At 55.1% G+C, this 14,262-nt stretch overlaps 2 protein-coding genes across 2 annotated transcripts; one reads left to right on the top strand and one right to left on the bottom strand.

Annotated features, from left to right (window-relative positions):
* Nucleotides 1-280: 280 nt before the first annotated feature.
* Nucleotides 281-5,104, bottom strand: Il11 (interleukin 11). Its single transcript, XM_052159082.1, has 5 exons — nucleotides 4,998-5,104; nucleotides 3,845-4,508; nucleotides 3,649-3,735; nucleotides 3,388-3,549; nucleotides 281-569 (listed from the first exon to the last, which is right to left on the bottom strand). Exons 1-5 carry the CDS (start codon nucleotides 5,102-5,104, stop codon nucleotides 399-401), a joined length of 1,191 nt encoding a protein of 396 aa, XP_052015042.1. The 3' UTR covers nucleotides 281-398.
* A 6,491-nt stretch (nucleotides 5,105-11,595) lies between these two features.
* Tmem190 (transmembrane protein 190) lies at nucleotides 11,596-13,547 on the top strand. The gene is made up of 5 exons (XM_052169997.1): nucleotides 11,596-11,653; nucleotides 11,770-11,805; nucleotides 12,604-12,729; nucleotides 12,816-12,900; nucleotides 12,986-13,547. Exons 1-5 carry the CDS (start codon nucleotides 11,596-11,598, stop codon nucleotides 13,197-13,199), a joined length of 519 nt encoding a protein of 172 aa, XP_052025957.1. The 3' UTR covers nucleotides 13,200-13,547.
* The last annotated feature ends 715 nt before the right edge of the window (nucleotides 13,548-14,262 follow it).

The following is a 14,262-nucleotide window of genomic DNA, read 5'->3' as shown; positions in this document are numbered from 1 at the left end:
TATAAAACCCCCAGGCTTCCTCTTTTCCCTCTTCGTTCCTTTTCTTAATATAAAAAGTAACTGTTTAATAAATAATGTAAGAAGTGAGGAAGACTCTGTGAATAGACTTCATAGAGACCCCAGAACCCAGGATCTCAGTTCCCTGCTCCTCAGGGTCTCAGATACACCCACCCCACCCACCCCAGTCTTTTAAATAAATAAGTATAAATAAGCCACAGATTACCCCCACCTACCCACCCAGGTCTACTGGAAGGACTGTATCTAGCTGGGTGTGGGGGAGTTGTTTGGGGTGTGGCATGCCCCTGATCACCACGCCCCTCCTCCTAGTATCAAAATAAATAAATAAATAAGATCTGGCTTTAAAGGGCAGAGAAAAGATGGTGGCTTTCAGTCCTGAGTCACAGCCGAGTCTTTAACAGCAGCAGGCCCCGCACGGCCCAGTCCAAGGTCAGGTGCAGCCCTCCTAGGATGGCATGCGCTGCCCGGATGCTTCCCCAGGCTGAGGCAGGAGGGCCCAGGGGGACCGCGGTTTGGTCTGGTGTAGCCTGGGGCAAGGCCAGTCGAGACGTCTGTTGAAAAGAGAAAGAAGGTTAGGAAAAAGGCAAGGGTCTGTGGTTTAGAAGATTGGAATTGAGCCGGGCGGTGGTGGCGCACGCCCGTAATCCCAGCACTTGGAAGGCAGAGGCAGGCGGATTTCTGAGTTCGAGGCCAGCCTGGTCTACAGAGTGAGTTCCAGGACAGCCAGGGCCACACAGAGAAACCCTGTTTCGAAAAAACAAAACAAAAAGAAAATTGGAATTGTGTTTGGTGTGGTGGTTCTCATCTGTATTGGCCACACTGCAGAAGCAGAGGTAGAAGGATCAGGATTCAAGGCTTCCTAGGAAAGGCAGTTTGGGCTACATAAACCCTGTCTCAAAAAACAAAAACAAAACCAAAACACACACACATACACACACACACACAAACACACACACAACAAGGCTGGAGAGATGGCTCTGCGGTTAAGAGCACTGACTGCTTTTCCAGAGGTCCTGAGTTCAATTCCCAGCAACCACATGATGGCTCACAACCATCTGTAATGGGATCTGATGCCCTCTTCTGGTGTGTCTGAAGACAGTGACAGTGTACTCATATACACAAAATAAATAATTCTTACCAAACAAACCCTGTGGCTTGGGAGAACGCACAGTTAATAAAGGAGTAAAGTGTTTGTCACACAATAAAGAGGACGTAAGTTCAAATCGGGACTAATGTAAAACAGCTGGGCACACTAAGACAGGAGGATTCTGGGGGATTTACCAGCCATCCAGTCTAGCTGAATTGGTGAGCCCCAAGTTCAGTGAGAAACTTCTCAAAAAGCAGAGCAGACCCAGCACTTGGGAGGCAGAGGCAGGCGGATTTCTGAGTTCGAGGCCAGCCTGGTCTACAGAGTGAGTTTCAGGACAGCCAGGGTTACACAGAGAAACCCTGTCTCGAAAAACCAAAAAAAAAAAAAAAAAAAAAGCAGAGCAGAGTCTCTGAGTTTGAGACCAGTCTGGTCTACAGAGTGAGTTCCATCCAAGATAGCCAAGGTTACACAGAGAATCCGTCTCAAAAATAAAAACAAAAAAACCTCAGCAGCAAACATAATTGAGGCAGAACATGATCAATAGAGAAAGATGCCCAATGTTGACCTCTGGACTCTGGGCTCTCATTTCTGGGATTTTCATGTCTTAATGAACATACATACACACACACACACACACACACACACACACACACACACGTTACTGCCCTAAGGACCAGGTTAGGGGCTAGGGAACGAGGGCCAGGGAACAGCACTGTTCAAGTCTTCTTAGAAGGTCAGAGCTAGCGTCTTAGAGTTTGGAGTCCAGGCACCATGTCTAGGGTCTGGAGTTAAGAGCAAGAATTTGAGACCTAAGGTCTTTACAGGCATGGACCAAAGTCTGAAGTCTGTTGGACTACTGGTCTGAGGCTCTGGAATTTGGGGTCTTGATATTTTTAACCTTTTAAGACTCAAAATGAGACATAAGGCTGGGGGTGTATTTTGAAACAAGATCTTATAAGCCCAGACCGACCGCAGTCTCAGTACACAGCTGAGATGGCCTTGATCCCTTCATTTACCACCTCCCCAACACTGGCAGTGCGATCAGGTGCTACCATACCTGGCTTCGCTTTTTGAGACAGGTTACCACTAGGTTTTCCCACAGCTACCCTGGATATCACTAAGTAGACCTTAAACTTGGGACAACTGCCTACCTGTGACTCAAGGGCTGAGACAGGCAACTGCCACCGTGCTTAGCTAGGGTCTATACTTCAGGTCTGGCATTGTAGAGTGTCAAGGCTGGTTCAGTCAGGATCCTGAATCTTAGGGACTAGGACTGGGTCTTTGAGATGTGAAGATCTGGGGCTGGGGGGAGGCTGGGATCTGGGACTTTGGGAATTAGAGGTTTACAGTTTTAGGCATCTTAAGGCGGAGGCCTCTAATTCTTTTGTTTGTTTTTGTTTTGGAATTTTTTTTCCCCCGAGACAGGGTTTCTCTGTGTAGCCCTGACTGTCCTGGAACTCACTTTGTACACCAGGCTGGCCTCGAACTCAGAAATCTGCCTGCCTCTGCCTCTCAGAGTGCTGGGATTACAGGCGTGCGCCACCACCACCTGGCTTCTTTTTTTTTTTTTAAAGATGTATTTATTAATTATATGTAAGTACACTGTAGCTGTCTTCAGACACCGTAGAACAGGGTGTCAGATCTTGTAATAGATGGTGTGAGCCACCATGTGGGTTGCTGGGATTTGAACTCAGGACCTTTGGAAGAGCAGTCAGTGCTCTTAACCACTGAGCCCTCTCTCCAGACCAAAGCCTCTAATTCTTATGAAAAGGTTTGGATCCTCTAGACTCAGGGAAGGGGTCTTGGGTCTAAGGATCTTGGGGTTTAGAGTGTCTAGACTTTTAGACAAGTGGTCAGGATTGGGGTTTCATAGTATTATGGGCTGAGATTTGGGGGACACAAGACAATGAACTATGGTGACTTGTAGCCTTGGGGATCAGTTAAGAGTTGCTCTGAAGAATTCTGGGATCTTGGGAGCTCAAGGTCTCACAGTTACAAGATCTTGAATATCTCATTTGCAGAAATCAGATCTGGGGGGGTGGGGTTCGAAATCTCAGCAGGGGGTGGTGGTGCACCCCTTTAATCCCAGCACTCAGGAAGCAGAGGCAGGTAGAGCTCTGAGTTCAAGGCCAGCCTGGTCTACAGAGGAAACTCCAGGACAGCCAGGGCTACACAGAGAAACCTGTCTGGGTGGGTGGGGGAATCAAACTCTCGGGCTGCAGTTTCTTAGGGTCAAAGGGATCAAAATGGAAGCAAAAGGTCTTGGAGTCAGGACATACCAAGAGCTGTAAACGGCGAAGCAGTCGCTCCAGTCGGGCCTGCAGGGCCCCCAGCTCTGGCTCCAGAGTCTTTAGGGAAGAACCACCGGCACGGCGCAGCCATTGTACATGCCGGAGGTAGGACATCAAGTCGACTCGAAGCCTTGTCAGCACACCAGGAAGCTGGGGACAGAGAACGGAAACCAATCAGGGAACCGCTACCACGCTAACCTGTCCCCTCAGCCACCAGTCTTCCAGCCCTCCCTATCAGTCAGCTCTCACCTGCAAAGTTCCCAGTGTCCCAGCGCTCATGGCCAAGGTAGGCAGGGAGTCCAGATTGTGGTCTCCATCCGCTGGGAACTTATCTCTCTGGAGAGAAAGAAGCTGTGAATGGGAACCCCAAGCTCTCTCCCTCATCAGGTGCCCAAGAGAGAGAAGTGACCGTCATTCTCTATACCCTGTCCCTCCAATCTCCTACCATCTGTGCAGCTAGCTGCCGTGTGTCTGCGAGGAGGGATCGGGTCAGGAGGACGGTGCTGTCCAGGTCTGCACGAGGGTCTGAAGAGACTCTAGGAGAACCAGCTGGTGGCCCAGGGGCAACGACTCTATGTGGCCAGAGGCTCAGCACCACCAGGACCAGGCGACAAACACCTTTGGACAGAAGGGATAAATCAGGCCAAACTCTGGGTCTGAGCGAGTAGGGCTGGCGTCTAAATTCTTCTCCCTCTGAGAAATAAGAGCTAGAGTCTAGAACCTGGGTCTGAGTGAGGTAGGTTAGAGTCCAGAATTTTGGTTTTGAAGGACTGAGGTCTGGACTTTGAGGTCTGGAGGAGAGGGGATGGATGTAGCCTAGATTCTGGGTCTGAAGGAGGGAAGGCTGGGCCTCAGGACCCTGGATCTGCAGAATGAGGGCTAGATTCTGGACTCCAGGTTCTGAGGGAGAAGAGCTGAGGTTTGAGCTCCTGGGTCTGAGGGAGGTCTTGAGTCTCAGGGTGGGGCGCCCCGGGGCAGGTCGCAAAGCCCAAGCCGGGGCGGGCTTCCCTCTCCCTCCCCGGCTCTGGCTGCCCCGCCCGTCGGAGCAGACGCGGCCCGGGGCGGGTAGACGGGCCGGGCGTCTCCTGTCCGCCCCCGGACGCCGGAATCTGGGCCCCGGGGCGGGGCATGAGGGGGGAGGTACAGGCCAGAACCTGCCCCCCTCCCCTGCCCCGGGAGCCAGAGCCGGCCTGGGAACAGTGAGTGGTAGGAGTCAGAGACTGGAGCTGACACCCGAACACTCGGATTCCTCTTCAGGAAGGCGCCTGGACCCACTCCAGTGTGCCCACAAAGGTGGCTGCAGAAGGCTGGGCTGTCGGGTCCAGGACGACCTGTGTGCACCTGGTCTGCGAGGCGCTCAGGGACGCACGCGGCTGCAGACCCAGCGGGCAGCGTCCCGGGCGCAGGGGCTAGGGACAGCTCCTTTGCCGGCTGCCCATCCCCCCCCCCCCAGCTGCCCCGCCCACCTCTGAGACAGCCAGCCAATCAGAGCCCCCCGGGCCACCAAGCTCAAGTATCACACCCCCAGCCCGCCCCCTGGTCCCCTCGAGCAGTGCCTAGTCCTTTGCAAGCCCCTCCTCGGCCGTCTGTCGGCGCACCCGTCCCCTACCCGGTGCGCATCTGTCTCCTTAAGCTTTCTGTCCCGCACCTCTCTGTCGTCCGCCTCCCCTGCCTGTTCACCCCGTCCTCTGGGATTTGCTGCCATCCTCTGGGATGCTCTGCCTCAGTTTCCCTCTCTGAGCCACGCTGTTGGAATTCGTGGTTGTCTCTGTTCATAGATTCCCACTGAGTCCCTGGGATACCCGGGCCCTTAAGGATCACCTCCCGGCATCTGTCCCTCTGTCAGTGTCTGGTTGTCCCTTCCCTTCTTGCTTTTTATCTGTGTGTGTCTCTCTCTCTGCCCATCTCTCAAACTCCCACTTTTCTCACTATTCTTTCTCTCTGTCTGACTCCCCATGACTTCTCTCTTCTATCCCTCAGTCCCTACTCTGCTACCCGTCCTCCCGACTCCCTCAATCCTCCCCCCACTCTACCCCATCCCCTCACCCATGAACTGGAACCAACTTACAGTTCATGTCCCCACAGGCCAGGGGTTCCCCAGGGCAGGGGGCAGGGAGCCGGGGGGTGGGGCGGCTTTAACCCTTCCCTGTCCGCTGCCGGGGGAGCCCAGGGGGTCAGCTGGGCCTCGGCCTGGGGAGGGGAGGTTTGTGAGTATGAGCAGCAAAGGCCAGGCAGTGAGGGAGTGTGTACGCCTGGGGGGTTATATAGGGGGCCGGGGCGGGCGGGCGGGGGGCAGGCAGCAGGGGAGGGCAGCCTGACACATCCTGACTCACCCTCCCTCCTGCCTTTTCCATTCAGACGAGCCGGCTGCCTAGCAGGGCTCACACCGCCTTGCTCGGAGGAGGGCACGGAAGGAAAAGTTGGAAAAGTTGAAAAGTGAAGGGGGGGGTGGTCTGAGAGGGGCTGGTGAGGTCATTGGCGTCCCCTCCCTCCACCTCCACGGCTTGGGACAGATACACAAGGCTCAAGAGCTCTGTGGAACCTGGCTGTGGGTGGTGGTCTGCATGGACCGGGACTAGTCCTGAGAGACTGGGAGGCAGGAGGAGAGGCAAAGTCGGGGCCTGGGGAGGTGGAAGTGAGGGGGAAGAGTCTGACATGACAGAGAGGGAGGAGAACACTGGGACAGAGATAGAGCTCTAAGACCAGGACGCCTGACTGATGCACAGAGATGGGGACAGGAGGAGATAGAGACACCTAGTCCCTGAGACGGAGACACACAGAAACAGAGGAGTTGAAGGTGTGGCTCAGGTGGCACTGGGGAGGCAAAGGCAGGAGGGTCAGATGTTCAGGGTCACACTACACAGTAAGACCGAAGCTAACCTGGGCTACTTGAAACCCTATTTTAAAAAAGAAGCAGAGACTTCAGAGGGGGAAAGGGGCCATGGACCTGGAAAGGAGATTCAGGATGCAGAAGAGTGTACCAAAGATGAGGTCACCTGGGGGACGGGTTAGATTAAGCGAGGAACAAAGGGAAGAGGAATTAAGGCTCTCTGCAGAGGTCTCCGGCTAGCTGGGCGGTGGCAGCGGTACGCCTGTAATCCCAGCACTTGGGAGGCAGAGGCAGGTGGATTTCTGAGTTTGAGGCCAGCCTGGTCTACAGAGTGAGTTCCAGGACAGCCAGGGCTATACAGAGAAACCCTGTCTGGAAAAAGCAAAAAAAAAAAAACAAAACAAAACAAAAACAAAAACAAAAACAAAAAAAAACAAAACCAAAAACAGAGGTCTCTGGCTGTACGGCTGCCCTTCCCCCAACCCGCCCGTTCTGTAAATGCGGCTGATGATAAGACGATGGCTAAGGAGAGGGGCCCAGGGCAGAAACGTGCTTGCTGCACAAACATGAGGACCTGAGTTGAATCCACAGCACCTGGATGAAAAGCTGAGCATGTGTGAACTGCAGCTCTGTGGGTGGGAAGTGGAGATGGCGGCGTCAGTGGGGCTTGTATTCCAGGGGCAAGCTCCAGAGCCAGTGAGACACCCTTTGTCAAGGGCATAAGGTTGAGCCTGGTGGAACATCCCAGAGTCCCCCCCCAGACCCCCGCCCCTGTAGTCTTGCATGTAAACACAGATTTCCACCCACATATACATCCCTTCCTCCCCTTAACTGCCGCAGCGAGGAGTATGTGCAAACTACTATTAGAGACCTGTTTCTGGTCTCCTGGTTACAGCTGATCAGCTATACTGAGGCACAGGTAGTTACTGGGAAAGACGGCAAAGTGACTGGGTGTGTCCTGGAAACTTAGACAAAGCCACGTTCAGAGAAGGGGATATAATGGTCTACCCGGGACCACAGCGATACCCACACACCATGTTCCACGGATCACTACCATCGGTTCAGAATTCACAGCCCCTTGATGGTGACATCAAAATCAACTCACATATATCCCCAGAAGCCGCCTCCTCAAGAGGCTCTGAACACAGGACAGTTACAGGAACTGCAAAAAATCTCTTTGGAGACCACCCGTGTCCATCGTTTTGGCCCATTGCATTGGCTGGAGATTGGGGAGTAGAGTGCGGGCTGGCTCTGGGCTGACTGGCAGCTAGAGGCTTCCCCTCCCCATCGTTCACCACTAGGGGGGGAAGAACTGCTCAGATTCCCCAGGGGGTGAGGTCACAGCCCCCCCATGGTGGGACATGACCTCATCGCCTCAGGTAAAAGCTCTTTCTCTCCCTTTCTTGGTCTGTCACACCACCCCTTTGAGGGGCCCCCCAGGGGCCCTCCTCAGCCCCTGTTCCTGCTGGGACCCAGGCTTCTGACCACTGGGACTCCGCCCCTCAGGGGGCCTGTTTCCGGCTGAGTCAGCGTGGGGGGCCCAAGGCTGCGTCAGTGAGGGGAGCGCTGACGTAGCCCATCCCCCCCACCATGGGGGCTAGCCAAGGTGACTCAGGCCACCAGCCTGGGGAATGGACTGGCCTGAAGGGACAGGGGACTGGGCTGATAGCCAGACTTGGCCAGTACCAAGGACTGCAAATGCCAGTCCCTTCCCCCAACTGAGTTCACGAACTCATGCCATCTCCCCACCTTCAGATCTCCCCAAATTCCTTAAACCCAGGGTACAGACCCTAGCCCTCCTCCCTCTGACCCAAGGCTCTGGATCCCAGCCCTACTCTCTTAGATCCAGGCTCTCAGGTACCCAACCCTCTTCCATCATACCCTGAGTACAGACCCCTGCTCTCTTCTTTCAGAACCAGGGCTCTAGACCCCAGCCCTCCTCCATCAGACCCGGGGAACAGACCCCAGACAGACAGCCCTCCTCCATCAGACCCCAGGGAACAGAACCTAGCCAGCCAGCCCTCCGCCATCAGACCCCAGGCAACAGACCCCAGACAGACAGCCCTCCTCCATCAGACCCCAGGGAACAGATCCCAGACAGACAGCCCTCCTCCATCAGACCCCAGGGAACAGACCCCAGCAGCCAGCCCTTCGCCACCAGACCCCAGGGAACAGACCCCAGACAGACAGCACTCTTCCATCAGACCCCAGGGAACAGAACCTAGCCAGCCAGCCCTCCTCCATCAGACCCCAGGGAACAGAACCTAGCCAGTCAGCCCTCCACCATCAGACCCCAGGGAACAGACCCCAGACAGACAGCCCTCCTCCACCAGACCCCAGGGAACAGACCCCAGCCAGCCAGCCCTCTTCCATCAGACCCCAGGGAACAGTGGGACCCCAGCCAGCCCTCCTCCATCAGACCCCAGGGAACAGAACCTAGCCAGCCAGCCCTCCTCCATCAGACCCCAGGGAACAGAACCTAGCCAGTCAGCCCTCCACCATCAGACCCCAGGGAACAGACCCCAGACAGACAGCCCTCCTCCACCAGACCCCAGGGAACAGACCCCAGACAGACAGGCCTCTTCCATCAGACCCCAGGGAACAGTGGGACCCCAGCCAGCCCTCCTCCATCCGACCCCAGGGAACAGAACCTAGCCAGCCAGCCCTCTGCCATCAGACCCCAAGGAACAGACCCCAGACAGACAGCCCTCTTCCATCAGATCCCAGGGAGCAGACCCCAGACAGACAGCCCTCCTCCATCAGATCCCAGCCAGCCAGTCCTCCTCCATCAGACCCCAGGGAACAGACCCCAGACAGACAGCCCTCCTCCATCAGATCCCAGGGAACAGACCCCAGCCAGCCAGCCCTCCTCCATCAGACCCCAGAGAACAGACCCCAGCCAGCCAGCCCTCCTCCATCAGACCCCAGAGAACAGACCCCAGCCAGCCAGCCCTCCTCCATCAGACCCCAGGGAACAGATCCCAGCCAGCCCTTGTTCCTCAGATCCAGGGAACTAAACCCTCATTTTTATATAAGTGGAAGAAAACTTTGATGTCCTACAATTGGGAGAGCTTTGTGTTTGAGGAAGTCTGTGAGTCTGGGTCACGGGCTCCTTGCTTGTTCTCAGTCCTGCTTCACTTTCCATCCTGGGGATTGTGGGGAAAGACTCATTTTCCCCAGAGTGACCACAGAAGGACTGAAGAGTGGACTTGGGACTCCTGCCTGGGTCTTCCCTAGGTAAGGGTTGGGATACCAGTTCTATGGAAATGAGACAAGGAGACAGATGAGGTAGGAAGCTTTGGGAATCCCCCAAAAGGACGGAAGACAGCAGAGATAAACAAATACAAACAGGATCTCACAGCCCAATGATGAGAAGACAGAAGCAGAAGAGTGCTGGGGAGACCAGCTTGAGTACTCAGAGAGAGGCAGAGAGGAGACCTGTGAGGCATTTCACGAGGTGTCCCTAGGATGTGGGGATCTAGCCAGGGGGCCTTCCTTGATGGTGTGCTGGCCCCTGGGTGAGCTGGTGCTGGCTGGGCATGATGTCAGCACATCCCAGGCTGTGTGTGTCCGTCTGTCTGTCCCTGGGGGGTCCTGTCTGGCCTCTGGGGGGTGACGAGGCAGGTCAGCCACAGAGGCAGCCCAAACCTGTCATTAGCGGTGAGGGCCTTGACGGTGCCCCCCCCTCCAATCCCAATCCGCGGTCCAGGGCCAGGCAGCTCCACCCCCACCCCCTCCTTGATCCCTGAGGAATCCAGGGAATTGGGAAGTGGGTCCAGATGGTGTTGACACAGGAAATGGTCAGCAGCTGCCCGGCCTCAGCCCAGCAACCCCTCTGACCCCCACCCCCAGACCCCCCGCCGAGCCCCCTCGGACCTGTGTCATCTCTGACGGAGTCAGCCAAGGGCCCACTCAGCACCCTCTGGGATGTTTACTGTAGGACCTAGGGATGAAAGAGAGTCACCCTCCTAAGCTTCTTGGGAAACAGGGGTCTGAACTCAGACCCCTCCCTCCCACAGAAGGGATAATCCAGGCCCCAGACCTCCCCCCACCCCTCAGATCTGAAATCCAGGCTCCAGGCTTCCTCAGAATCAAGGGTCTAGACCCCAGCGCTCCTCCCTCAGACCTAGGGAGCCTTCCTTCTTTAGATCCCAGAGCCTTGGATCTAGCTTCTTCCCCTAAAAGCCTCAAGAGTCAGAATCCAGCTCTTCCTGCTCAGACCCAGGGATCCAGACTCTAGCCTTGCTTCTTAGACCCAGGATTCCCAGAACCTGCCTCCCTCAGCCCCTAGGGTCACATTTCTGTCTCAAGGATTCCCTTCTCCAGAAATCTTCCCTCCCTCAGACCCAAGGATCCCATCTCCAGCCCCTCTTCTTCCCTCAGATCCAGGACCCATGGGATGCCCCAGCCACCCCATGAGTCCAGGGCCAGTCCCAGACCTCCGTGAGGAGCAGAGGAACCCTTCTCATATGCCAAGCCGACACTGAGCCCAGGTGAACGAGGAACCACAGGAACACCTTCTCCAATCGGGCTTTCCTGGAAGCTAGGAGGGCGATCTTGGGTAAAAAACAAACACAAAACAACCACAGTTGCTCTAGCTTGTGTTTCCTCATTAACAAACGGGAAGCTGAGTCTCTTGAGGGACCTGAAATTTTTGGCAGGAGTCACCATCACAGCCTCTAACAGCGACCACACCTCAAGTCTCAGCAGGGCCAGGCAGGCAGTCCTGTCCCTGGTCTGTGTTCCTTAAAGCAGAGGCCTGATGGGGCCCATGATGAGAAACCCAGGGCCAACCCACTAGCCCCCGCTGTCCCTTCCTCCTCCTGATCTTCTGGTTGCTGAGGAAACCTTCTCTAACAATGAGGTTCAAGGAGACCCCCGTGTCCTAGCCCCCCTCCCCCTTTTTAGTTTATTTTCTGGTGGCCAAAAGGAAAACTACCCTAGCAATGAGGATTTCTGAACTTGGGTCTCTTTGGACACTGGGTTAGGAAAGAAATGGATTCTGCAACTCAAAGATTTCCCCAGCCCCAGATCCATAACCTGTCAGGTCTCAGATGAAAACAGAGAGACATCTCCAGCCTCGAGCTTTGTCCTGGCTTCTCTTTCCCCTTCCCTTGCTGAGAAGACTCTGAATTCGAAATCTCCCAATGCCCACCCACCTCTTCTCCTAAGTAAGGAGCTACTTCCTAGACAGAAATGGTGGGGCTGGGGCACCCCTCCTTGTGAACCCCTTGCTGAGGGGATCCCTTAGCAACAGAACTAAGAATTCTGGGGCTGAAGCTTTTGGGGCGGGGCCCAGCTGTTGCTAGGGTTGATGTCCTTCAAGGTTTCTTTCCATAGAGGCCCCAGAGGTCTGGGGAGGTAACATGGTAGGGTCTGGGATCTCAGTTTTGGGCCTTCTCCTGCTGATGCAGGGCTCAGTAGGTGAGGGTACTGAGGAGGACATCAGGAGGCTGTGGACAGGACCATCGGGGGCTGAGGACTGGGCCGCCATGTTGGCTGCCACACAGTCTCCCAACATCACCCCTTCTCTCCCACAGATGCGAATGGAATCCAGGGATTTTTCTACCCATGGAGTAAGCAAGAGCCAAAATCCCGGGGCCCCACAGAAGGGATCCCAAGTTAAGACTGTAGGAAGTGTGTGAGAGAGGCCGGGGGATTGTCCCCTGGTCTGAAGGAGAAGAGCTGGGGGGTAGACCTTTGGGTCTGAGGGAGGAGGGCTGGAGCTTGGTCCCTGGGTCTGGAGGAAGGACTAAGACCTAGGCCCCTCAGATCTGAAGAAGTCAGGGGACTCACCGGGGTATGGAGAAGAGGGACTCAGGCCTGGACCTCTGGATCTGAAGTAGTAGGTCAGGAGACTCAACCTCTGGGACTGAGGGAGATGAAGAGCTCGAAAACTTTTATTAAAAAGGAAAGCTTGAGCCGGGTGGTGGTGGCGGCGGCGGCGGCGCACGCCTTTAATCCCAGCACTCTGGGAGGCAGAGGCAGGTGGATTTCTGAGTTCGAGGCCAGCCTGGTCTACAGAGTGAGTTCCAGGACAGCCAGGGCTATGAATGAGTGTTGAGGCCTATAACCCTGGGTCTGTGGTCTGAAGAGCTGCCTGCAGCCTTGACTCCTGAATTTGAGGGAGAAGGGTTGTGGAATAGACTCTCTGAAGGAAGAGGGCTGGAGTTGGGATGTCCAGGTTTGTGGTAGGGGATTGGAAGCTGAACCGCTAGGTCTGAGGGAGGAGGGCCGGGTCTGGACTCTTGGGTCCTCTAAAGAATACTGCCAAATACATAGCACCGTAGCACCATGGCCTGGCCTTGCTGCTCTTGTGCCTGGATCCTCCAGGGACAGTTCTTTTACTTAGCACCTACTGTGGTGGCCCTTAGGTTGTGAGGGAGATGTGTGGGACCGAGAAAGCTGTGGGGGTCAAGCAGCAATTGAGAACCCCAACCTGTGCCTACGCCTGCGATGCTGCTACCGGGATGGTGTGTGCTACCATCAGCGGCCCGATGGTGAGTGACCTGACCGCAGACTGGGTGTCTCAGAGGGTGAGGGTTCAGAGGGCAGATCCCTGCACCTCCCTCCTCCTCTTTTCTAGAAAATATGCGGAGGAAGCACATGTGGGCCCTGGGCTGGACCTGTGGCACCCTACTCTTCCTGATCACCAGTATCTGTCTCTTCTGGTGAGTGTGGCTGAGGAGGCCGGTCGGCACGGTTTTCCACAGAAGGTGTGCGTGGTTCAGGCTGGACATATGCTCTCCCCGCCAGGTGGGCCCGACGCCGAGACATGCTGCACCTACCAAAGTTCCTACAAGGAAAATGTAGTAGACTGACAGGGACAGTCTCCCTACTGTCTAAGGACCAGCGGTCAGTCAGCAGGAGGTCGACACCGATTGGCACGCCTGTCCAACTGTACACAGTGCCGCATTCCTCAGGAGGCACTGAAGTCGGAGCTGCAGGTTCTGAGGAGGAAACAGAGTGAGGTGAAGAATAGGGTGACCCTGGAGGACCCCTTAATACAGATACAGCATATAAACGTGTGTCTTCTTTGAGATCTGTGGGAAGCAGGCGGTCTTGCGGGAGCCTTGCACAGTGTGCACGTGTACTTGGAGGGAGATTAAGGGGAGAAGGCTGGACGTGGGCGCTGGGCATGATCAGGGACTGTGAGCTTCTTAGAGGGCTCGGTTAGGACTGAGTGCTGGGAATCTGAATGGTGCACGGAACCGGAAGTAGTTCAGAGTGTGGTAGCTTGTGTAGGGGGCTACAGTGAAGTGAGCTTCCGATAGGGAGACAGAGGTGTTAGAGACACACAAAGCCATGGGAAGGTGTCCTAAGCCACACTGCTTTAGCAAGCACCATGGGCCAACCAATCTCCAGCTCTTAGACTTCTCTTGCTGCAGAAGTGCATGGGCATCATCCAGCAAGGACTTGAACTCCCGGAGTCTCCACTGCCAAGCCTTTTCTCAGAAGTGTGTTGTCTACACTCAGATTCAGTCTGCCCGATTAGCTCCCTCTCTCTCTCTCTCTCTCTGTCTTCTTCCTAGTCTTGTAGGCATCCTACATCAATGCCGTCTTCTATATAAAGACCATCCCTGGAGTAAATATCTTGTAAGTTCAGTGTACTCCTGTGTCTGTTGTTCTTGGAAGATCCAAACTATCCCGAGGAAGCCTGGGCTGGGAGGGCGGGTCTGCGTGTACTCAGGATCCTTCTTCACGCCTCCCCCCGTGCTGCTATTGAAGGGCTGGTAAGAAGCTGGGAACCTGGGCTGGAGAGAAGGCTCAGCGGGTAAGAGCACTGACTGTTCTTCCAAAGGTCATGAGTTCAAATCCCAGCACCCATATGGTGGATCACAACCATCCGTAAAGAGATCTGATGCCCTCTTCTGGTGTTGGAAGACAGCTACAGTGTACTTATATGTATAATACAATAAATAAAATCTTTAAAAAAAAAAAAAAAAGAAGCTGGGGGGGGTGTCCCTATATTCCCCAGGGACCCCAAGATCAAAGGTGTCTTGGCCTGGCCTATCCTATCCTCGATCGCCAGT

This window comes from Apodemus sylvaticus, chromosome 1 (genome assembly GCF_947179515.1).
Source record: "Apodemus sylvaticus chromosome 1, mApoSyl1.1, whole genome shotgun sequence".
Taxonomy (NCBI): domain Eukaryota; kingdom Metazoa; phylum Chordata; class Mammalia; order Rodentia; family Muridae; genus Apodemus; species Apodemus sylvaticus.
Note: the sequence above shows the minus strand (reverse complement) of the source record. Positions and strands in the feature narration are given on the sequence as shown.

What these genes read in the sequence shown, in the direction of transcription:
- Il11 (XM_052159082.1), bottom strand. Translation starts at nt 5,104, where the DNA reads ATGGCAGCAAATCCCAGAGGACGGGGTGAACAGGCAGGGGAGGCGGAC. An exon ending in GCGCACCGGGTAGGGGACGG is followed by an intron (nt 4,509 to 4,997) that starts GTGCGCCGACAG and finishes CCCGGGGCCCAG; the next exon opens with ATTCCGGCGTCCGGGGGCGG. An exon ending in GGCAGCTAGCTGCACAGATG is followed by an intron (nt 3,736 to 3,844) that starts GTAGGAGATTGG and finishes CTTTCTCTCCAG; the next exon opens with AGAGATAAGTTCCCAGCGGA.
- Tmem190 (XM_052169997.1), top strand. Translation starts at nt 11,596, where the DNA reads ATGGTAGGGTCTGGGATCTCAGTTTTGGGCCTTCTCCTGCTGATGCAG. An exon ending in GCTGATGCAGGGCTCAGTAG is followed by an intron (nt 11,654 to 11,769) that starts GTGAGGGTACTG and finishes TCTCTCCCACAG; the next exon opens with ATGCGAATGGAATCCAGGGA. An exon ending in GGGATTTTTCTACCCATGGA is followed by an intron (nt 11,806 to 12,603) that starts GTAAGCAAGAGC and finishes GGTGGCCCTTAG; the next exon opens with GTTGTGAGGGAGATGTGTGG.